The sequence below is a fragment of the Rhinolophus hipposideros genome, assembly GCF_964194185.1.
Source record: "Rhinolophus hipposideros genome assembly, chromosome: 9".
Classification (NCBI taxonomy): Eukaryota; Metazoa; Chordata; class Mammalia; order Chiroptera; family Rhinolophidae; genus Rhinolophus; species Rhinolophus hipposideros.
This window is the reverse complement of record NC_138055.1, coordinates 14,045,870-14,070,115: the sequence shown is the minus strand read 5'-3', so window position 1 is coordinate 14,070,115 and position 24,246 is coordinate 14,045,870. Positions and strand designations below refer to the sequence as shown.

Genomic DNA, 24,246 nt, shown 5'->3' with positions numbered 1-24,246 from the left:
AAGGGACCACAACCACATTTCCGGCCGTCTGAGTCAGCAGTGACCGTTGGTCTTCCAGGCCCTCTGTGCACAAGCCACCGTCCCGTCGTAAGGGCGCTGCCCGCTAACCGCTCACATCTGAAACTCCGTTCCCGCTGCCCTTCAAGCCTGCATCACTGTCATCTCTCCCTTCCTGGGCTCCTAACCTGCCTCCCATCTGTGCTGTGGCAGAGCCATCAGTTGAAACACACACGTAGGACCATGTTACTCCCTTGGTTAAACTTCTTCAAACTGCCCATTGCTCTTGGGGCGAAACCTAAAGTGTTTACTATGTGTGTAAGGCCTTCCTCAGTCTGGCCGCTAACAACTTGTCCAGCCTCTCCGCCTCCCCCCAGATATTTCTATTGCTTTTGATCTTTCTCTCATTCCTCTTTGTAGAGTCACATGCAGTAAAATGCAGGAGCACTAAGTGTTCCGTCCCATCAATGTTGACAGTTACGTATTTCAAATTACCACCACCCAGTACAAGATAATAGAATTTTTCCATCACCCCACAAAGTTCCCTTTTCTTCCATCCCCACCCCCCACCTTTTTTTTTTAAATTAAGTTTATTGGGGTGACAATTGTTCGTAAATTTACAGAGATTTCAGGTGTACAATTCTGTATTACATCATCTATAAATCCCATTGTGTGTTCACCACCCAGAGTCAGTTCTCCTTCCATCACCATATAGTTGATCCCCTTCACCCTCATCTCCCACCCCCCACCCCCCTTACCCTCTGGTAACCACTAACCTTTTGATTTCTATCATCATAGATTAGTTTTGTCTGACTCCTTCCTTCTTTTATTAAGACTTAATTTCTTTTATAGCTTTTTAGGTTCACAGCAAAATTGAGAGGAAATTACAGAGATTTCCCACATGCTCCCTGCCTTCCACCTCTATTGTTTCTTGAAAAATGTTTTTACCTTTTCTAGGTTTCTGCCTCCTTCCCTGGCCATTCCTTCCTAGTCTCCTTGGATAGATCTGCCTTCGGCTCCTCACCTCTAAATTTGGGAGTACTTTTGATCTCCCTTCATCGAACTCTTTTCCATCTGTACTCATTAAGTGGTCTTATTCATTACTTGGCTATAATTATCATCCATTTGCTGACTTCTCTTGAGTTTATATCTCCAAGCTACTCTCTTCACAAGTTCAAGACTCATACTTGTTGTCTGTTTGACATACTGAATGTCTAATGGATATCTCAAACTTAGCATGCCCCCAGCCAGACTCCTGGTAGCCCCTCACACCTAAACCTGCTGTTTTGACAGCACCCCGCTTTCTCTTATTTATAAATGGTATCTCTACGGTGTCGATCTTGACTCCGCTTTCTCTCAGAGTCTCTATCTAATCTATTACCAAGTCCTGTTGGCTTGAACTTCACATTGTGTCTCCTCGTTAACAGTTTCTCACTACCTGTACTGTAACCAGCCTGGAGTATTGCAATAAGCTCCTAAGTGATCTCTCTGCTTCTAACCTTGTCTATTCTCAACCCAGCAGCTCAACCTTAAAATTTAAACTCAATTTTAAATAATCATGTCATTCTTTCACTCAGAATCTTCCAGTGCTACTCAAGTCAGTCTAGTAAAAGTCAAAAATTTTATAGTTGCTACACAGTCTTACGTGATTCTTAAGCTGTTATTCAGAGACTGTGTATTCTTACTTTAGACTCAGCTCTACTCATTTGTCAGATTTCCCATTAGCAGATTAGATGCCATTCATTAAATATGGTAGGCTACTTAAAACCTCAGGAAAGTGTAAATAGCAGCCCTAAGAACACAAGCAGTGTGGCAGTTTGCACCTATTTAGTGTGGGGGTGAACACCATGTTTGCCATCCTTCTCCTGCCCTGACATGAGCTCTCACCATGCACTAGAGACCAGACTCTCTAAAAATTACTTTCCTTTTCTCAAACTGACAAACCCACTTACTCAGGAAGGGTCATGAGAATAAAATAAAGATGAAAAGTGCTTGGAATCTTGAGTCATCACGAGGAGATGAAAGGGTATCCTATTTAAGAAATCTGCGGTATATGTAGGGGGGTGCCAAAAAAATGTATACACATTTTAAGAAAGGAAAACATATTCAAATAGTAATACTCAGTGCTCGCTTTGGCAGCACATGTACTGAAGTTGGATCGATGCAGAGAGGATTGGCATGGTCCCTGCGCAAGGATGACATGCAAATTCGTGAAACGTTCCATCAAAAAAAAATTGTAATACTCAATATATACCAATAAAAAATGAATACAACTCATGTGTATACATGTTTTTGACACCCCCGGTGTGTGTGTGTGTGTGTGTGTGCATGTGTGTGTGCGTGCGTGTGTGTATACATATATCTATGCATGTACGTGCATACACATATGATTTCCATAAAAGTGGTTACCACGTAGAAATTGTTTTAGTTTTATTTACTTTCTTTTGCTTACTGTGATAAAGTGAGTAATTTTTGGTACATTAAAATAACATAAAAATACTGTGGTTGGTAGCCGAATCCTGACTCTTAATTGTTTTGATTCACAGGAAAAATGGAGGCTGCTTCCAGCATTTTTAAAGGTAATGAACATTTAATAATAATTAGTTATTTTTCCAATGAAAAGTCAAGAAATAAGCCTTTTTTAAAAAAGATTATATTTTTATCACCAACACTTTTTGACTATGTACAACTGTGTACTTTGCTAGGTTTTGGAAATACAAGAAATCATCAGCCGTATCCCTGTCAATAAGGTGCTAGTGGGCGGAGTGGTCATCTAATTTTAGAGATAGAAAGTAGTATACATAGTATACAAAGTGCTGTTGGCAAAAGAGTGGTGCCATAGGTGGTCAGAGAAGGCCTCCCAAGTGAGGTGAGACATAAACTGCATCTTACGAGGCAAGGATTTAACTTAGCTGAAAGGGAGGACGCAGACAGCATCCATGGCTTGATAACGGTGCACAAAGGGGCAGAGGCATCTTCACGGGATCTGTAGGGAACAGTGGCCTGTTTAGCTGGAACGGATGAGTGGAGACAGTCAGAGGAACTGCTGAATAATAAGGCTGGTATAGGGCTTCAATTCAATTTTAAAAAGCTTGTGTTAAGAAACAGGTAACACAGTGAGACACAGCTTGGCACCCACTAGGAAGCTATAGTCAAGATAAAAGACAACAGGTATTGATGAGGTGGAGAAATTGGAACCCTCATGCTGTACTGGTGGGAATATAAGATGTTGCAGCTGCTTTGGAAACAGCCTGGCAGTTTCTCAAATGGTAAACAGAGAGTTACCATATGACCCAGCAATTTTACTCATAGGTATTTACTCAAGAGAAATGAAAATATATGTCCACGTAAAAACTTGTACACAAATGTTCGTAGTAGCATTATTTGTAATAGCCCCAAAGTGGAAACAACCCAAATGAGCATCAACTGATGGATGGATAAATAAAATGTGGTATATCCATACCATGGAATATTGTTTGGCAATAAAAATAACCAAGTGCTGGGACATACTACAACATGGATAAATCCTGAAAGCATTATGCTAAGTGAAGGAATGGAGACTTGAAAAGGGAGTAGAGTTTTGTCTGACTTAGGTCTGCATTGTAGGCAGAGGGCTGGGTACTGGGAGATGACCCTGGGGAAGCTGGCAGGGCCAGATTTCTGACCAGATTTGAAAGCCATTTTAAAAATGTTGGGGGTTTTTTCTAACAGCAATGGGAAGCTATTGAAGAATTTTTAAGTGGAGGAGTAACCAAGAATGAAATAAAATGGTACGAAAGTCAAGGAAAGTTTTTTTTTTATTATAAAGATTTTAAAGGCACTATACATACGCAGAAGAGAAGGGGTGGTATTTATGATTCAAAAAAGATCAGACAGTTGAGGGTACACAGTACAAAAAGAGATCGAGAACTCAATAGAGACATAAGACTGTGGCTATTTCATTCATTTATTTAAAGTTGGGATTCTCCTTTACTCAGACCACCTTGAAATATATTTGTCTAAGAATAAAAGTTAAAGATTTTAATGCGTAACCAAAGACAGGAACACAAAGCTCGTGAGGCTGCCCAGGCTGTTGACTGACAGAATCCAGACTCAGAATGAGAGTTTGGGAAAAGAACAGTGACAAAGAACAAATGTCAACCCCTGTACTTAGTTTTGCACAAGGACCAAATGGGCTGTGCTGGACTCAATAGCATTTTTTGGTGAAGATGAAAATTACCTTTGGAGTTTTAGTCGATGAGCCTGTAATGTGGCCTTGTTTCTTTAATAGAAGTGGTGTAAAATCTGGAATGAGGATGGTAGTAGCCCTCTGTGCACTGGTTGGGCTGTCAGTGAGTTTAGGATGCCCTGGTTAAGGGGGAACATCGGCAAACTGGAGCATGTCCAGGGGCAGGCCATCGGCTGCTGGGGGTTCTGGAAGGCATACCTGTGAGAACAAGTTGAAGGCCTGTTCAGCCTGAAAGTGAGAACATGAAAGAGAGATGTGTAACTAAATGGACTGTCCTGGAACAGGCATTTTTCTCCAGAAGAGACTGTTAATTCCAAGGGTGGGAACTGGACGAAGGCAGACCTCAGATCATTTTAAGGTTGAGTTTTTATCCCCGACAACCAGGACTGCTTCAAAATGGGATGGTTGCTTTGTAAGCCAGGGAGATCCCCAACAAGGAAGAAGAATTAGAGCAAAGGTTCTGTGATTATCCATCTGTTAGGAATGTTCTTAAGAAGCATTGAACTAACTGTGTTTGAAGATTAATGTAAAGAAAATGAACACGCACAGTCCTTTTAAATCTTATGATTTTGGAGTCTCTGTGTTTATTATTTCACTGTTTTCCGTAGCAGCACACAGCATTGTCTACTATCATTACTGACTTTTGAGATGAAAAGGAAGTCACTGCTAGCTGGTATCTGATCTTAGGTTCTCTGAGTGTCACCCTGCTTTCAATTTCAAATGGAATTATTTTCTTAATAGAGATCCTTATTTTTCCCCCTCATTTTTCTATAAGTGACACAAAAGAACAGAGTTTGGATATGTGAAAATCATAAAACTGCTCAGATAAGAGGAAGACAAAAAAAAATTGGCATTGTTTGAGGGTTGAAGAGGTGATGCTGTATTGCTGAATTTTTAAAAAAATTCAAAGTATGCAGAGAAAATCCTGCATTATTTATTAGCTTATGGGAAGTCATTCGGTATATCCAAACACTCATATGTTACATTCCGAAAGTCAGGTTGCGTCTCAAGGAGTAAAATGTGAGGGTGAGCTAATAAGATTGAGGAGAAATGTAATGAGGACACAGCAATATAAAGTTTTACTAAACAAAATTCATGGATTTTTTTTTCTCACTTTGGTTTTGAGAAAAATTTGATGACTACCTGTGATTAATGTCTGCTATATAATCTGATGTTTTGTTGGTGACTTACTGTTTTGCTTTTTCTGTTTAGGTGAAAGGCCTTGTGAAACAGCATATAGATTCATTTAACTATTTCATTAATGTAGAGGTAAGCATCAAAACTTAGAAATAGACATAGCTAAGAATTGACTGGAGTCTTTCCTAATTAGCTAGAGTCTTTCCTAATGTTGCTTTTTCCACTGCAGATAAAGAAGATCATGAAAGCCAATGAAAAAGTTACAAGTGATGCTGACCCCATGTGGTACTTAAAGTAAGGAATCAGCTACTCTTAATTTGCTCTTTTGATTATGTCTAACGTTTTTTAAAGTGAATGTAGTTGTTATCAAAACTCTTTTAAAAATAATTTTTATCTGTTTAATAAGTTAATTATCATGTACTCAATTTTTAGTTGTCAAGATCAACTGCTTAATATTTAATTGGTAAACTAATTATAACAAGTAAAGTTATCATTGAGATGGTACTGAAACTATTAGGGGCTTACATTTTTAAAAACAATTTTAGACTTAGCAAAAAAATTACAAAAGTGGTACAGAGAGTGCCCATATTATCCTTCAACCAGCTTCTCTAATATTAACATCTTACATAACCATAGCACAGTTAGCAAACCCAGGAAATTCACATTGATACAATATTATCCACCGGGCTTATTCCAAGCTTGCCCACCAATGTCCTTTTTCTGGTCCAGGATTCAATTCAGGACCGCACAGTGTGTTTAGCTATCATGTCTCCCCAGTATGCTCCAGTAGGTGACAGTTCTCAAGCTTTCTTGGTCTTTCATGACCTTGACACCTTTGACGGTTTGTCTGGTCAGTTGTTTTGTAGAAGGTCCTTTGATTTGTGTTTGTGTGATGTTTATTCATGATAAGATTGAGTTATGCATTTTGGCAAGAATACCACAAAAGTGCTGTTTTGTGCCATTTTCACTGCATCACATCAGGATACAGATACTGATATGTTTTATTATCAGTGATTTTAACTTTGTTACTTGATTAAGGTGGTATGTCCAGATTTCTCGACTGTGAAGTTATTACTTTTCCTTTTGTAATTAGTAAGTATCTAATGGGGAGATCTTTGAGACTATGTAAATATATTTACTTTCTCATCATACCTTAGCCGCTAATTTTAGCATACATTGGTGGGTGGTTCTTACCTATAACACCTAATGCTGTGGTATTCCCTAAGGGTCTCTATTTCCATCATCCATCCTACATTAATACTGGAATTTACTGTAGGGAAGAGCTTTCTCCTCCCCTTATTTATTTATCTATAATTTTAGATGTTTATTCTATGGATAGTAATCCAGTACTATCATTTATTGCTCAAATTGTCTCAGCTTTGGCTGTGGGGAGATTCTTCAAGTTGATTGCTGTGTCCTTTCAACATGCCCCTGTTAATGTTCGAGAACGATGAGATATTCATCTACAGTATTCCCTGTCCCAGCCTGGAATCAACCATTTCTCCAAGGAGCCCTAGTCCCTTTTAGTGGAGAATAGTATTTAGAAACCAAGATATGGATACTAAAGCCTCAGTAGACAGAGCTAAGAAACATATGTATGTATATTAACGCATGCACACACACACATCTGTGTTGCTGTATCCTATCCATTTTTATATATATTAAAAACCATGGGTACTGATACTTCCAGTTCTCATCCAACTCTATAGGACACATTCTAACCTCTCTTTTCTTATAACTTCTGTGCCTGACAGTGAGAAATCCGGCTATCATTATCCAGTCTATATTTACTTATTTTTTTCAATTCTGGGATATATATAAAATAGATTCAGAATTGTTAACTCCTACTCCTTTGAGAATAAAGTTTACTAATTGGAGTACAATATTTGTATGCTACTTTTTTGTCTTTATCTTTATACTCAAAATACTGTTTTCCAAAGTTATTTAGATTAGTTTTCTTCCCACCTTTCAAAAGTGCAGTTATGTTATTCATTTGTAATGCAGAAAGGTTTGAATTCCGTTTTCGATCCTTCCCCCCAGCTCCCGCTTCTGGGTGATTTTAATTATGCTATTTTTGGGGTATGTGAAACATTTTTATGGTGTAAGAGTTAGACCTGTAGAAAAAAGTATATTCAGGAAATTATCACTTCCCACCCAATTCTTTCCGCCCTCTCCCAGGCACTCCCTGGAGGTAACCAATTTTATTCATTTCTGCTTTCATTTTCCTATGCTTCTTTTGCACAAATGAGCATATGTATTTTTTCCCCTCGTAGCCTTTTCTTTCTTACATGAATAATAGCATACTATAGATGCTCTTTTGCATGTCACTTTTTTCATTAAGTATCGTTTTTAGGGAACTATGTTTCCAATATTTTTGTAAAGAGATTTCCACTGTTTTTAAAACGCTACTCTGACAGTATTTTCTCTCCTTTGTAAAGCTACATGTACTATCACTTCAAGAAGATCTCCAATTATAATTTCGTATTTGTTTGTCATTCTTAGCAAGATAAACATCTGTCAAAGAATAATCCTTGTATTTGGGAGGAAGATGTCATTTGTTTATATGTACTTTGAAGAAGTATAATTGATAATGAAACAATTTGCTTTTCAGATATCTTAATATCTATGTTGGGCTTCCTGATGTTGAAGAAAGCTTCAATGTAACTAGACCAGTGTCCCCTCATGAGGTAATTTTCAATCTTACTTTAATTGGGTTTGTTTGCTTTCACTCAAAGAGTCTGTGCCCTTAATATATATTCTTAAAAGGTGATTTAAAAACAGGAAAAAAAATGTCTTATGAGACAACCAAATAAATAAGCATTTACATAATATTATACTATATTAGGAAACAGTTCTGTTTTCTAATCCTAATTAACTTGCACTGATTTACATAACTGTGCCCTATTTATATTCTGTTTCTGAGCATTTTAGTGGTCTCCCCCCATCCCTTCGCTGGCCACTTGTGCCTAGCATGGTGCTGTTTACTGTAGTGGTTACTTGCTTAGCACATTTTTTGAGGGTTAGCAGGCACTGTGTTAGGCCGAGGAGACCGAGGACTAGGGGCTCACAGTCTAATAGAAGAGATCAATGAAAAGGTAAATTAACGGAGATGCAGACAGAGTGTTATAGAATAGGTCTATTTATTGGCTTTTAACAGATTCTAGATTTCTCTTCACATTTTTCCTCTTAGTGTCCATAATTGGGATTTGATCAGGAAATAAAATGATTTTTGTACATTTATTGGGTTTATTAATGTAAAGCTAAAATAGCAATTAGGGAACATAGCATAGGAATCTTTAACAAACAAGTAAGATATTAGAGTATGTGGTTGTTGCCTAAGTAAGGTTAAACAGGAAGTATGATCAAGTAACCAGACTTTTTAAAGAGGTCAATTTTGATATTACTTAATCACCAAGTATGGATTGAACATTTATTTTGTGCTTCGACATTGTGAGTTACAAAAGAAATGAGACGCATAGCCTTTCTCAAGGAGTTCATACTCTTGTGGAGAGATTAAAATAACAAAACAAATGAAACAGACACCAAGGGTGGCACACTTTGAATGGCTGGAAGGATCAGCTAGGCAAGGTAAATATGCAAAATTGTACTGAGCAGGAAGTGGCAAGGACTGTGGATATTGGAAGGTGTGTGCCTCAATTTGACTTTCTTCAACCCCACTCACCCCAAGTTTTGCTAGAACTTGACAGTTTTCTGAGAACTAGGCAGCCAATACGGAATTTCCGAGTCATTATTTAAACTATACCACTGAGTTCAGAGAAAGGAGCAAAGTAGTTTGAAGTAGTTCGAGAAGCCTGATGCTACAGTTGTCACAATTAGTCTTTCTGATGTTGAAGAAAGCGTATAGGTATTATTGTGATTAGAGAGAGGGGAGCGGGAAGATTTCTTGGAGAGTTGTTGACTCTTGGAGTGATGGGGAGAGTGGGAGAGCAGGTGTGCGGGCAGGTCCCACAGCAGGACATGTAGGGAGCAGGTACTGCACACTCCACCCACACAGTTCTACTCCTGTGAAAAGAGAGGCCGAGGGGGACAAAAGGGGCCCATGGAGGTAGTTTGGGGCCTATGCAGTGGATTCCAGTTTTCACCACATCTGTCAAAGTTCATTTCCATTTGAAGGGATGAGTTTGTTAAAACTCATGAATGCTTGCCTGTCATGGGCTCTCATTAGTTTTATTAATATAAGGTGAGATAACATTTATTTAATACTCTGTCCCAAGCACCATTCTTAAAAATGTATATTTATACTCTTAGAAGTTAAAATTAATCTTATACCATTTTACATGGGAGAAGATTGAGATGAAGAAAGGTGATATAAAACTTAAGTGGTAGAGCTGGTATTTGAAAGCGGACAGTAGACCAACCTTACTCTGAACCACCATGCCTTACTGCCTTTGGTCTGGCCCAAAGGAGGAGGCTTGATCTAGTTAAATATAAGATGAACAGTGTGTATTGGTCAACTGAATATTTTTAAATCCCAAGCACTTATGAAGGCAAAAGTTTCTGTCTTTGGTTCAGTAGAAGCCAGAGAGAGGATTCAGCACCATGAATGATATGGTGGGTTTTCTGAGAAATTCTCTTTTTGAGACTACGCCACCTGATGACCATCAGTATGATGGGGAGGTCATAGGAAGATTCTGATGGGCTTTCCTGTGTCTTATCATGGCTCAGGCAAGGGCAGCATTTTGTGAGTCCCTGTCATGTAAAACTAAAGCACATACCAACAATTTCTGAAGTTCTTCAAACGATTCAGAAATTGTTAGGATGTTGTGATGAATGAGTTCTGCTATAACATACCACTTAGCAAGAAACTTTGTGATACAGTTTTGTTTATTTGGAGAATAAAAGAAAGTACAGTTTAAATTTTTTAGTGTCTGTGTGTGTGTACTTTGTTAACTGTTTCAAATAAGCCAGCCTCGTTGATTGCCTTCCATGGACCCCATTTGCAAGAAATAATCTAATTGCTTCAGGGATGTGGGAGCAGACGGGTGATAGCATCAGATCAGTGAGAAGAAAATCAGTACCAGATTTCTCGTTCCCTTTCTTGGCTGGCAGAGGCAGGGGTGCTGTGGCGATGTCTAGACCAGTAGCTGGCCTCATTCCCTTCCAGAGGAAGGTGGGCTCCTAACTCCCGGCGTCCTAAGGCAGCACGTGGAACCGCTAGCAGAGTGTTCCATAGACAGATCAAGTTCATCGTGGGCCTTCCTTCTACTGGAGAAGCAGCTCTCTGAGACTGTCAGGATCGCTGCTTCAACAGAGTGCAGGAGCAGTGACTGTCTGATTCTATTCCAGTGCCGCTTGCGGGACATGACGTACTCTGCCCCCATTACAGTGGACATCGAATATACCCGAGGCAGCCAGAGGATCATCCGCAATGCTTTACCCATTGGCAGGTGAGAAATGACTTCGGTAGTGGAGCCACACTGCCCGCATTCCAGCCCATGAGGCGACCTTGAGCAACTGAAGTTCTCTTTGCTCCATTTCCTCATCTGAAAACTGTGGGAAGTAGTACGTAGTTCATGGGCTTATTTTCTGGATCCAGTGAGTCAGCACATGGAAAGCACTTAGTGGTGTCTGGTGCACAGTTGTGGTTGTTACTATTTTTTAATTGTGAAATATTTTCTATAAAGTTAAGGAAAATGCTTCCATTCCCTCCTGTAACTCCAGGCTGTTAGGGAAACATTAGGTAAGATAGCATTTCAGTGGACTCTCTCCCAGGCTGGAGATTCCTGGTGGATCCATGCATATTTTAAGTTTAAGTTTTCGGGCAGTTTAACTGTTTCCCATAGAGCAGTATTTAAGGAAGAAGTTACTTTCTTACCCAGAACCAGTTTGGAAGTGATAGCTAGCATCAGCTAGCATTTTTGCAGCCTGCTTTTCCTAATTTGGGAAATATATTGACTCCTGTAAAAATGGACAAAACTCACATTAATAATAATAGTAATAATGATGGTTATTAATGATGTTGGACTTTATACTTACTCCAGATAATTCCCATTCAAGTGTTTTTCCTCCTTCCAAAGTGGTAAGAGCTTAATAAACAATCCATTCGTGCACACCAACTTCCGATCATTTATCATGCCCTATGCTGGTTGCCCGGGTAAATAGAAGATACTTATGATACAGCTGCTGTCAGCTACATTTATTCCCAGGTGCCAGGGAAGGCAGGCTACATAGTAACTAGGGCACCATTTGGTAAGTACTATGATGGAGAAGGCCAAATACTGTGGGAACAAATCCTTCCCCTATATTCCTGAAGGAAGGGGCTACTTGTATCATTCTCTCCTTATTCTTCAGTAAGGAAAATAAGTAGGGATAATTAAAATATTGATCTTTGTTTTAGCAAAACTTTTTATCCGTGTTAAGAGCTTCTCTCTTACTTATATAGGGAACAATTGTGTCCAATTAAGACTTGGACCACTGCTAAATTATTACCCATTGAACATTGTAAAGGAAAGATAAGAGAAATAGGAGCAAAACATAAAATTTGGATTTGGATGCTATTTAAAGAGGAGGCAGCAAAGGGTGTGCATGTAACTAGTTTTTGTTGAATACCTAGTATGTGCCAGCTACTGTGATAGGTGATTTCATTAGTTAGTCCGGAATTCATAACACTACATACATTATCTCATTTAATTGTTTTTTGAGCTGGAAAGATTTTAGTTTAACCCAAATAAATAGTACATAAGAACATTTGATACAAAGCAATATAGCCTTCTTCCCTCTCCTTCCTCACATATAATGCCAACCTTGTAACCATTTTTGCTGTTTTTCTGGTGGTTTTATATCTATAACTAAATGCTATGCTTATACTTTTATATCTTGATACCTCAACTTTAGATACCATTTATTGACTCCTAATGTAGAAGATGTGGATTAGTTTACCTATATCACCCACTTTCCTCCTCTCTTCTTCCTCCAAATTTGCTTCTTATGTTTAATCCTTCTTTTGGTTACTGTGGTCTTTTTAATACTTTTGTATCATAGTGTTTCGATCATCTTTTATGTAAAATGAGGATATTTCTATCCCTACCTCCCTATTATGGTTTCTTTTTTAACCTATGAGTTGCTTAGAAGACTATTTTAAAATTTCCAGATTTATGCTTTACAAATCTGGAGACCTATTTATTTTCATATATGTTTCATATATTTATTTGGAAGCAAAGAGTATTTTCTAGTTCTTTCGTGTCATAATCTCTGTTTTCCTTTATATTAAGCTGGTTAATGTGTTGTATAGATGTCACGTTTCTTCATAGATTTTTGATTTCTTTGTTCTCAATTACTAGAAGTGTTAAAATCTTCCACTATGATGGTCCATTTATCCATTTCTCCTTGTGTTTTTGTGTATTTTTGCTTTTTGAAGTTATGATAGTAGGTGCATAAAAGTTTAGAATTTTAGGTCTTTCTGGTGAATTGAAACTTTTATTATGATGCATTTATCTTCATCTTTTGTGATATTTTTTGCCTTAAAATTTTTCTGCTCTTATAGCCACATCTGCTTTCTTTTGATTATTTTTCTGGTGTATTATTTTTTAAATCCTTTTCTTTTTAATCTTTCTATGTCCTTATGTTTTAGGTGTATTTGAAGTAAACTGCATATGGCTAGATGTTTTAAAAATGTACCTGAGAACTAGTTCATTTACATATGTTATTTTACTAATGTATTTGGATATTGATATATATTCCTGTCAGCTTATTTTTTACTTTTGATCTGTCCAACTTTTCAGATGTTTCAGTTTTTTCTCCTTTTGCCTTTTGGGAAATTTTTTTCCCTTACTCTCCTCAGCTGATTGAAAGTCAAGTACAGTATTTCTGATTGTTTATGTTTACTTCACAAAATTTTAAATGCATATTTAATGAAGTTTAAAAATAATATTTTCATTCTCCTCCTGGAAAAAACAAGGACCTTAGAAAGCTTTAACTTGGATCAAATCAACCTCCCTGACATAGTGCTTTTATTGTGCCAAATTTTAATTCTATCTTGTTTTCTTTTTTAACCTATAAATCAGAAATAATTATTGTCGTATAGTTAATATTTGCTTATACTTACTTTATTTACCACTTTCTTTGCTCACCATACACTTTTGCATGTCGAGTTTCATTCTACATTTATTTTTCATCATCCTGACATATTATCTTTTAGAAATTCTTTTGGTGGGGAGGATCTATTACTAGTAACTTCTCTCAGTTTTTGTTGGAAAATATCCTTATATTAACCTTCTTCTAAATGACTATTTAACAGAATACACAAATCTAGGCTGACAGTTACTTTCTATCAGAACTTTGAGCATACCACACCATTGTCATCTATCACTTGTAGGTCTGAAGTTATGTGTCTGTCCATCCTTCCCTTTTTGGTAACTTGCCTTTTTTCCTGGCTGTGTTTTCAGTCTTCTCTTTCTCTTTGGTATTTCGTATCTTAACTGTGTTTAGGTGGGGCTTTCTTTTTATTCATCCTGCGCAGATATCATTGTGAGGATTATGACTTTCATGCATTTCTCAGTTATTATCTCTGAATAGGACTTTCTCACCCATTCTGTGTATTCTCTCCATCTAGAAGTCTGATTAGACATATATGAGACCCTCTCACTCTATTCGTCCATGACTCTTAAACTCTTTCATATTTTCCATCTCTTTTTCTTTCTGAAATACGTTATCAATAATTTTGTCATCTCTCTTGTCCAGTTCAGTAATTCTGACTTTAGCAGTGTCAAATCGACTATTGTTCAGCCTATTCGTAGATTTTTAAAGTATTGCTTGCATTTTTCATGTGTAGAAGTTTTGCTCAGTTCTTTGTTAGAACTTCCTAGTTTTGATAATCTCTTAATCCTTACACTTTAATTCATTTCCCTATTTCTACGCAACTAATGAGAGTCACTTTTTTTTTTTTTTTTTACCATAAATGAAGAGTTGCTGCCATTTCTGACTGTCACTAAAGTCTGTTTGTAAAGTTTAAGGAAGCAGACATTGAGTTTTTGTTATGTGTAATGGAAGTGTGCCTGAGGAAATAATTCCTTTCACTTGGCTCTTCATGTAACTCCCATTGTTCTGCCTTTTCTGATGTGTGGAAGAGGAATGCAGACCCCTTAGTGATGTGTACAGTGCACAGTTTGTATTCTTTTTACCTTTTTTGCCAGTGATAACCTTTATGTGATATTTTCTTTTGTTCTATTTTAAACAGAATGCCCATAATGCTACGTAGTTCAAACTGTGTTCTCACAGGGAAAACGCCAGCAGAATTTGCCAAACTGAATGAATGTCCTTTAGATCCAGGTATGTGTGATTTCTTGGATTTGCCCCCTCTTCTTTTGTTTCTGTTTTGTTTCATTTATAACATTTTCCTTAGAACAATACCAGCCTTTTTCTGCTTTATAGTGAACTTTGATAGAACTTTGTTTGCAAAATGTCCAGAAATTTGGCTCCAAATTCATTCTATTAGTCTATATTTTTAAAAGATAAACTGTTTCCTCTTTTACTTCAGGTTTAAAACTTTAATACCCCAAGTTCTTATTTATTGCTGTGATTTGTCAGTCTTTTCTCTGTTTCTTTGCTCAATGGTAATGCTCTTTTGTTGTACTTAAAAATTCAGTATAATCACACAGAGTTACTTGACTAGCAGATCTGAAAAGATTGAATCATCTAATTTCAGGCAGTTTTAAATGCAGTAAAGAGGCAAAAAATGAAACTTGTTAAATTTTTAAAAATTATGTTTTTGTACCTATTTTGAGGCCGATTCTTTTATAAAATTTCAAGCTTATCACTTAACAAAGTTTCTTTTAATTCCTTAACTCATATTTCACTTTGATTTAATTTATAGTTGCTTTTATCTAATTCTTTTAAAGTTGTGTTGATGTAGAAGTCCAGAATGTTTTGGAAAAAGATTAACAAAGAAAATGACTTTTAGATTGTAACAAAATTTGCATAAGTCAAATAATTGCCCTATTTTTGCTTATATAAATGAAGTCTCACTTTGTCCTGTTCTGAATTGTGTGCAAAAATATATGTGATAATTCTTGATGAGATTTATTAAGTATGGAATGTTATGGAAACCTAGTCTTAGTCTATCATTATCACTGATTTGTTAGAAAACTTAGAGCAAATTTCAGTTTATATTGAAGATTGTCAGTTATTTTTCTGCTTAAGAGATCTGAAGACTAATTTATTTAACATTATTTTCATTCATCTCTTATATATGTCAGGTGTTTGCATAGACCAATAAGGTACATTTCTTGTCCTCCGGAAGTTTATTATCTTGTGTCTCACTTGTATAAAATCATGTGCTGAGACTGTTATCGATTCATAAAACAGTATCAGCTGTCCTCTTTGATGGCCAGTGCCACGAAGTAATGAAAGAGTGATTTTTAATTCAGGAGATTACTATAACACACTGTTTGAAGAATAGGGGATAAAACTTTTTTTGTTTATTTTGGGCAGGTGGTTACTTCATCGTCAAAGGAGTAGAAAAAGTTATTCTTATCCAAGAGCAGCTGTCTAAGAACAGGATCATTGTGGAGGCTGACAGAAAAGGGGCAGTTGGGGCTTCAGTTACCAGGTATGGAAGGAAAGCAGAGGTGGTGCTCTTAAGAAATATTGACAATTCAATTAATATCAGATGGTTGTCTTTTGATATGGAGGCACCCAGTTATTTCGCTCTATAACAGACAGTGAACTATTTAAAGTATCTGTGTTCAATTTATTGTGTAAGACTGTCAGCACAGTGTATTGATTTCAAATTTTCTGTGAAAGTGTGAGATATTGTTTGAAAGGCCAGTAGGTATTTTATTGATGCTGAATTTTATGTTAATTTGTAGTATTAAAGGAACTTTTACAAAAGAAAAACTATTCAATTTTTCATGTTCTTTTTCAGTCTTTGACCATTTTACATATGTATTCCTAATTATTATTAGGAATTATTTTTATTACTGATTATCCTATTGATATAATCAGAGACTACTTTACACTTAATGTTTAACAAATTACTTCATGAAATTAACATCTTATTGTTAGTTTTTTTGATCAGGCTCTTTAATAGCATATTCATTTTTCTACAACAGCATCCCTTATATTACTCTTGTGTCTTCTTTTCTCTGGTTTATTATCATATATAATTTGAAATTGGAGGTTAATTGGGGAATAAATTGGAGGTTATTGGGGAATAAAAAAATTTGTCACACTGTTAAGATGTCAGTATATAATAGAGTTTTTCTTCTGACAACGTGTATGAACTGCTTTAACTCAAAGTTTCTGCATTTTTCCTTCTGATGGAGGAGAGGCAGCTGACAATAATGGCCATTTATTGAGCAGTTACGAGGAGCCAGGCAGTGTACTAAGTGCTTCACATACATTAGCTGTCAGCTCAGTGGTCCAGGATAAGTGGTGTTAACTCCGTTTTGCAGCAGATTCACAGGGTCACATGACCATCAGAAGTAGCCAGCATTTGAACCCAGATCTAACAATTCTAACATGTCTTCCCACTGTATGCAGCTCTTGGAGCCAGGTCAATCAGGATTTGAATCCCAAGTTTTGTTTACTAGCTATGAGTGTTGGGTGAGCAGTTACTTAGCTTCTCTAAGCCTTGGTTTCCTCATGTAATTTGGAGACAATGCTTCAAAGTAAGTGTTAGTATATAGGAGATTAGAGCTAATATAAGTAGATTGGGTAACTGTGCATAGTGTGTAGCAGGTGGTCAGTATGTGTTACTATTATGGTTGATTAAAACTTTGAAATCCATTAGGAATTTTATAGCTAATAGAGATTTCAGTAGAAGGAGATTGCCTTTGACATCACTGTATACCAAGACTGTAGTAGGTATGTTTTACTGCATTTTTAGTATACAAATTCATTTCTTCATAGTTTTTTCATGGTGCAGGCTCATTTTGAGGGTTTTTTCTTCAAATGTATAAAACTGATCATGAGTATATACCCCACACTGGATCCAGGCAGTTCAGGTGAAATCCAAGTAGGTCAAAATGAATTGGTGATAGTCACTGATTCACTCACACAACTTCCACCATAATCTCAAAGCTAGAGAAACATTTAGAGTGTCTTAAAATGTTCATGGAAGTGGCAGGGTCAGGAGAAAGGTTGTGCATCTTTCAAAAGCACCTGTTAGGAAGGACCTTAGTGATCGTTATTGATCAGTTCAAGCTTATTGATAGATGAACATTGCTATTGCAGGTTACTAGCCTGAAACGAAGTGGGGGTGCAATTTAACCAACTTGTGTTTCCTCGTAGCTCTACCCATGAGAAAAAAAGCAGAACCAATATGGCTGTGAAACAAGGACGATTTTATTTGAGGCATAATACTTTGTCAGAAGATATACCCATTGTAATTATATTTAAGGTAAGGCTGCAGGTATCTACTGAAAATATTAAAGAATTCTTCCTGTGATTTATTTTCATACGTAATTAGAAATTTGAAGGATAAGAAGTTCTAAAATTAAAAAGATTTATGGCATAGATAAGTTGTCAGTCATGTAATGTATTTTAAATTGAAAGCTAATAAGACCAGGGTTCAGATATTTTAAAAAGTAGTAATCTATTTTTTGATAGATACATTATAAAAAATTCCAAAGGTGCAAAAGGGTAGGATTAGTAAGCCTCCCACCCACCTACCTGTATCTGACCACATAGTTCTCCTACCCAGAGACACCACTCCTATTAGTTTATTGTGTGTTTTTTCTAGTGCTAGTCTGTGCGTATACAAGCACAGGAATACATAGTAGGTTTTTGTTGTTTTTTATTTGCATGCATTGCACATCTTTTTGCACTTAGCTTTTTTTCCTTTTTGTAACTTCCATCTTGGAGATCATGTCATATTAGTTCATACAGAGCTACTGCATTCCTTTTGATGAACTGTTCCATTTATAGGTGCACTATTTTTTAACCATTCCCCCATCAGTGGAATTACATCTCTCTTACTATTACAAAAGTGCTGTAATATCATGTTACACATGACAAGGATATCTATAGGCTAAATTGCTAGCAATGGAATTTTCTAGGTCAGAGTATGGACCAAGTTCATTATTCTTTTTTTATGGACACCTGGATTCTGGTGAGTTTCTACATAAACATGAATCTTCAATCTACAACTGATTTTTTTTTTTTTCAGCCTGTTTGTAAATTGTTGGCTTGGAACCCAAAAGACATTTTCCCAAAGAAATAATGTTAAATGGTATCATCTTCTCAGATAATTGTATATTGGTCCATTTAACCTGCTCTGTGACTTACATATTATACCCATTCTATGAACAATTAAATTACAGTATTATTAGTCATGAAACCAAACAGAAAACTAGGTGACAATATATTATACAGTTGATCCTCAGTATTTACGGATTCTGTATTTGCCACTTCTCCTACTTGCTAAAGTTTATTGGTAACCTCAAGTCAGTATTTGTGGTGCTTTTATAATTGTTCATGGACATGCATGTGCATGTACAAAGCAGTGAAAAATTTGAGACACCAAACAGGCACGTTGTCAGCTGATGGTCAAACAAGGCAACACTCTCCCTTCTCGTTTCAGCTCTCAAACTAAACAAGTGCGCTTTCTGTGGTGTATCTAGTGCCTTGTTTTTCACATTTTTGTGTCTTTTGTTAGTGATTTTGCTGTTTAAAATGATCCCAAGCATAGTGCTGAAGTGTTAGCTAGTGTTCCTAAGTGCAAGAAGACCATGATGTGCCTTATGAGAAAATAGGTGTGTTAGATAAGCTTTGTTCAGGCATGAGTTACAGTGTTGTTGGTTGTGACTTCAGTGTAAATGAATCAAATATATATAACAGATATGTGATAAGGTACCTTAAAAATAGAAATATACATAAAAAAAGGTTCTGTATTAATCAGTTGAAGAAAATGTAACCAGAGGTTTACAAGAGCCTAACTGTATTTCTCCTGGGAGCAGTATTTCAGTATTCATGAATTCAGCGTTTTCAGCAACTTTGTAGAATGTAGATATGCTAATCAACTATATATGGGTATTAAATGAATCATGATGACTAGGTTGATTGAAGTAAAGAACTCCGATTAGCTAAAGAAATACTGAAGAGACACTGAGTACTTCAGATCATTTTAGAGGTTGATAAAACTCATTATTAGTTTCATTTGAGAGTAAATATATTTCTGTTCAACAGTTGTTTGATGGTGGAAATATTTGGGCGGGTCGCAGTGAGAGAAAACAGGAAGAGATCCTCTGAGGTGGAATTAACTTACGTTGGTTGTAAAGGAAAAACATTTGGATATAAGCCTCAGAGGAATAAGAAAGAAGGATCTGAACTTTGCCATTAAAGTTGTAACCAGGTGACAGAGCATAGGAATCTGGGAGGAAAAACCGGACCTCAGTATGTGAGGGTGGTATATGGGGGTGAGGGAGTGTGCCGCTTGTTCATAGGTATCGAATGGATGTTGACAAGCCAGGTTCTTTAATTCAGGAAATAGCCAGATTCTAAATGCAATTACGTGAACGAGGTTGTAGGATTCTTTTTTTTGTTTGTTTTTATTTTAATGTTTGGTATACCTTGATGTGCTTTGAGTTCTTTAAATGAGATGGTGCCATTTATTTTTATTTTCTTTTTAAGATGATGATGATGATAGTAGTATCATTATATTGGAGGGCCAGGAGAACTCTTAAATATACGTTTTATTACCTTTCTTCAGGTTTATATTTTTTAAGCACAGAAGTAATTTTGGCTTTTCTTGTAGGGATCCCACAGTACCCAATGCGGTGTCTTGTGTACCTACACAGTGGTGTTTAGTAAAGAAAGTTTTATCTATGTAAAATTACATCTCCAGCAGAGGGCAGTATGCTCCCACGCATCAAAAGGACTTTTCTGAAGGATTTTGATGCTTGAAGATGGACAGGACTGCGTTCCTTAGTCCAGAAATTATAAATTACTTATAATGCATATAATCTTATCTCACTCTCATGAAAATGCATCACCAGACACATGCATTAAAATCATAAAACCTTTATTAACTTTGTTTTTTGGGTAGGTGACAAAAGTTTGATAGGACAGTTTCTTCTGTCAAATTTGTTTAATATTTATGTTATAAACGTATATATCTATAGCTGATGTAGATCCTTTTTATAATGTGCTGTTAATTAACAATGTGCATTTTTTCATGTAACCAGTAGTTGAGATTTCAAGCTTCTCCTTTTCTGATTATAAAAACATTCCTTGCATTATAAAAATTTAGAAAGCCACTGAAAAGTAAAATCTCATTTTTGGATATATTTTTCCAGATCTTTTGTTTCCTTTGCTTTTGTGATATACACATCAAATTTTTTTTCACTTGACAGTGAATTATGAATAGTTTTCCATGTCAGTAAATAAGAATCTACACGACTTACAGTAATTATATAGAAATTGCATATGTTTGATACCATCGGTTTAACCCATTCTCTTGTCCGAGTGGGACATTTAGGTGTCATTTTTTTCCCCCCAAGGTTTCACTCTTACACACAAACCTGGGTGTCCTTAGACATGTGATGTTTGTGTATGTTGTTGATGATTTTGTGAGAATTCCTGGGAGTAGAATTACGTTTCTTAAAAATTTGGTACATGTCACATTTTCCTCCTGAAATGTATCCATTACATTCTAGTGAGCAGTGTATCAGAATTAAAATAAATATTTTTAAATTTTCAGTTTAAATATTCAGTTCAAATTTCAGTCACTTTTCTGGGTCTCCCTCTATAGGAATGTTTTAATAACCTGATGATATTAGATAGCTAAGAATCAGACAGATTCTAGATTGAATTCCAGCTTTTCTACTAGCTCTTGTTCTTGGGCACATTTCCCAATCTCTCTTTGGGTCTTGGGTAATTCACTTAAAAATGAGAATTTCCCCGAAGAGGGTGAAGAGCAAATGAGATCATGTATGTTTTGAAAACTAAGATGGCTTTGGAAAGAGGATGTTCTTTCTCTTTTCTAGTTCTCTACACATTTAGTATCAGAAGCCCAGGAAAATAAACTGGTATACCAGAAAAGTCGTATTAATTCGCTTTTTGAGTTGTGTGGCCTTAACACAGACCTGGACAGTCATTAGGACTTGATGGTTGTTGATTGTAACCAACAGTTGGCTAAAAGTGACAGAAACAGCAGGGTTTCCAGAGTCCACACTGAGTCTAAATATGATGGATAAAGCTTTTAAGACTTAGATCAGCCTTATTTATGGACTTGAATCATTACAAAGGTTCTTCTGCCCATGAATCTCCCCCACTTTACATTTTGTATTCCAAAGTATTCAGCAGTTGTGCTATGATGGCATCTGCAGTCTGAAAGGTTTTGCAGTCTGAAAGGTTTTGCAGTCTGAAAATTTCAAGGGTGCTGGTCATTGTTTCTTGGAATACATCTTATATTGAAATTTTCGATCTTTAAAGAAAATAAAATTACAAAGTTAAAGGGGCCATCACAGTTCTTGTATTATCTGCTAGGACTCCTTTTGATAATAGTAAGTTGACTTCTGTCTACTTTAGAGAAAAATTAGAAATTTCCGAGTATTAGATGTTTTAAGAAGTTATCTCCTTTCCTTCCTTCACATAATATATTTCAGCATATCACCATTATCCTGCATATCATTCTCTTCTGCTCATTAGTATTCTTCTTCCTGTCTTTAAAAGTCACACTTTTAGTCACACTTAGTAGATATCCAAGAAGACTTCATGCCACTTTTTAAAGAACACAGTCCCTGATTTTTATTCATATTGCTGATTGCTAGACTGGCAACCTTCTGCTGCAATGTATTGTCTCTGCTATTTTTTCATAAGGTTATTATATGGCATTCATTTTTGACTTAAATTAGGTGAAATGACTGCAGATATCTAGAGTACAAAGAGCTCCATAGAAAGCTCGTTTTCAGATGTCTAAATTATGTCTGTAAAGCAAAATGGTTAGGCATTTTGCTGTCGTTTCCATAGTAATATGTCATTTATTTGTAGCTGTGACTTCTGAAGGCTAAATAGTCATAAAGTCAGTTCAGTCTTTGGCGCTTGAGTGCTTTTGAGGATAACCTGACTGAGTTATCACCCTGTATGTCAGTGTATTTCAGATGTAAGAAGAGGAGTTCTTTTAGAGGAAAGCTTTGCCACTGATCATTCTTTCTGCACATACAGTGTCATTTACCATGTGCTTGGCATATCTTTGCTTCGTAGTTTAGAAATATTTGGAAGGCCTGAGTAGTCTACTTAGATCCATGTTATGCCATGGATCTAAGTAGTTTTATTCAATTACAAAATTACTGCTTAGATTCAGCATCAGGCCAACTTGAAGGGGCAATCCATATGTTAAATGAGGATGGACTTATTATTAAGCACCAAAATAGACAATCAAGTATATAGTTTGTTTTCACTTGGAGATTACTGAACTAAAAATTATTAGGGGCCGGCCCGGTGGCTCAGGCTTTTAGAGCTCCATGCTCCTAACTCCAGTTCGATTCCCACCCACATGGGACAGTGGGCTCTCAACCACAAGGTTGCCAGTTCAATTCGTTGAGTCCCACAAGGGATGGTGGGTTCCGCCCCCTGCAACTAAGATTGAACACGGCACCTTGAGCTGAGCTGCCTCCCGGATGGCTCAGTTGGTTGCAGCGCGTCCTCTCAACCACAAGGTTGCCGGTTCGACTCCCACAAGGGATGGTGGGCTGCACCCCCTGCAACTAACAACGGCAACTGGACCTGGAGCTGAGCTGCGCCCTCCACAACTAAGACTGAAAGGACAACAACTTGAAGCTGAATGGCACCCTCCACAACTGAGATTGAAAGGACAACTTGACTTGGAAAAAAGTCCTGGAAGTACACACTGTTCCCCAATAAAATCTTGTTCCCCTACCCCAATAAAATCTTTAAAAAAATTAATTATTAAAATAACATAGCTGTCCTTTAGTTCAGATGATTTAGATGTTTACGTGCCTAAAGAAAAGGGGCTGATCCCAGAAAGCTACTGCCATTTCAGCTCTTGGATTCTATTTCTGTCTTGGTGAGACCGTGTTCTCTTCCTTCATTTTGCATGCTTTGTTTAGTGTCTGTCCCACGTAGATCTCTTTTAGTGTTTGGGCTTTCCTCTGAGAAGTGAAGTGCATTGGTCACAAAGTTTTATGTCAGAGATATTAGAGACAGGTGCTTAGATCCCACTGCAAATTAGTTGCCTTAGTATTGTATTGTTTCTCTTATATTTTGATTCCATTGAAACCCACATAACATTATTTTGAGAAATTGACAGGTAAAAGTTAACTTACATTCTAATTAGCTTTTCACAGAGAAATATCATCTTCTGATAATTGTGACTGGCTACTTACAGAACAAGGAGAAAATGTAGACAGTTCTACATATATGCCATCACCATCAGAGTAAATGCAACTCAGTGTGCTTGATCGAAGAATAGTTTTCTTTCATTCGTTTCAAAATTGGGACTGATAATTTTTTAGGATTGTTCTCCTTTAATCCATGAAAGGCTAAGTGTTCTAATGAATGTATGTATTTTTTAACATAATGTCAGCAACAGACCTTATAACCACTATTATCATGTCACCTCTTCCACCTCAGTTTTTTCATTTCTCTAACAAGGTCCCTTCCAGTTCAAAATTCTACAATGCTACCTTTGAATTTTAGTCTGCATTCTGTAAATTTGACTTGGCTCCTTTAGGATCGGACATAAACTTTAAATGTATGCTGTGCCCCTTTTAGGCCAACGGTGGTGGTTTAAAAAATGTTCACCAATTCTTTGACACTCCCTGTGTCCTCAGGACGCTGTTCTTGAAGATCTGCTTTGGAACTGGAGATTTTGTGTAACCTTTCTCTCTCTCGTGTGTGCAGAGGAGAACTGAGAATCAGAGCATCAAAGCCTAACAAGACAGCTAGCCCTGGTTCTATTTTCT

At 36.7% G+C, this 24,246-nt stretch overlaps 1 protein-coding gene across 1 annotated transcript in view; it reads left to right on the top strand.

Annotated features, from left to right (window-relative positions):
• POLR3B (RNA polymerase III subunit B) overlaps window positions 1-24,246 on the top strand; it is a 115,515-nt gene that overhangs the window by 3,970 nt on the left and 87,299 nt on the right. The window contains exons 2-9 of the mRNA XM_081060968.1: window positions 2,544-2,576; window positions 5,438-5,494; window positions 5,592-5,656; window positions 7,974-8,049; window positions 10,670-10,770; window positions 14,559-14,650; window positions 15,812-15,929; window positions 17,612-17,720. Of these exons, the coding sequence (XP_080917094.1) occupies window positions 2,544-2,576; window positions 5,438-5,494; window positions 5,592-5,656; window positions 7,974-8,049; window positions 10,670-10,770; window positions 14,559-14,650; window positions 15,812-15,929; window positions 17,612-17,720 (651 nt within the window). The remainder of the gene's footprint in view (window positions 1-2,543; window positions 2,577-5,437; window positions 5,495-5,591; window positions 5,657-7,973; window positions 8,050-10,669; window positions 10,771-14,558; window positions 14,651-15,811; window positions 15,930-17,611; window positions 17,721-24,246) is intronic.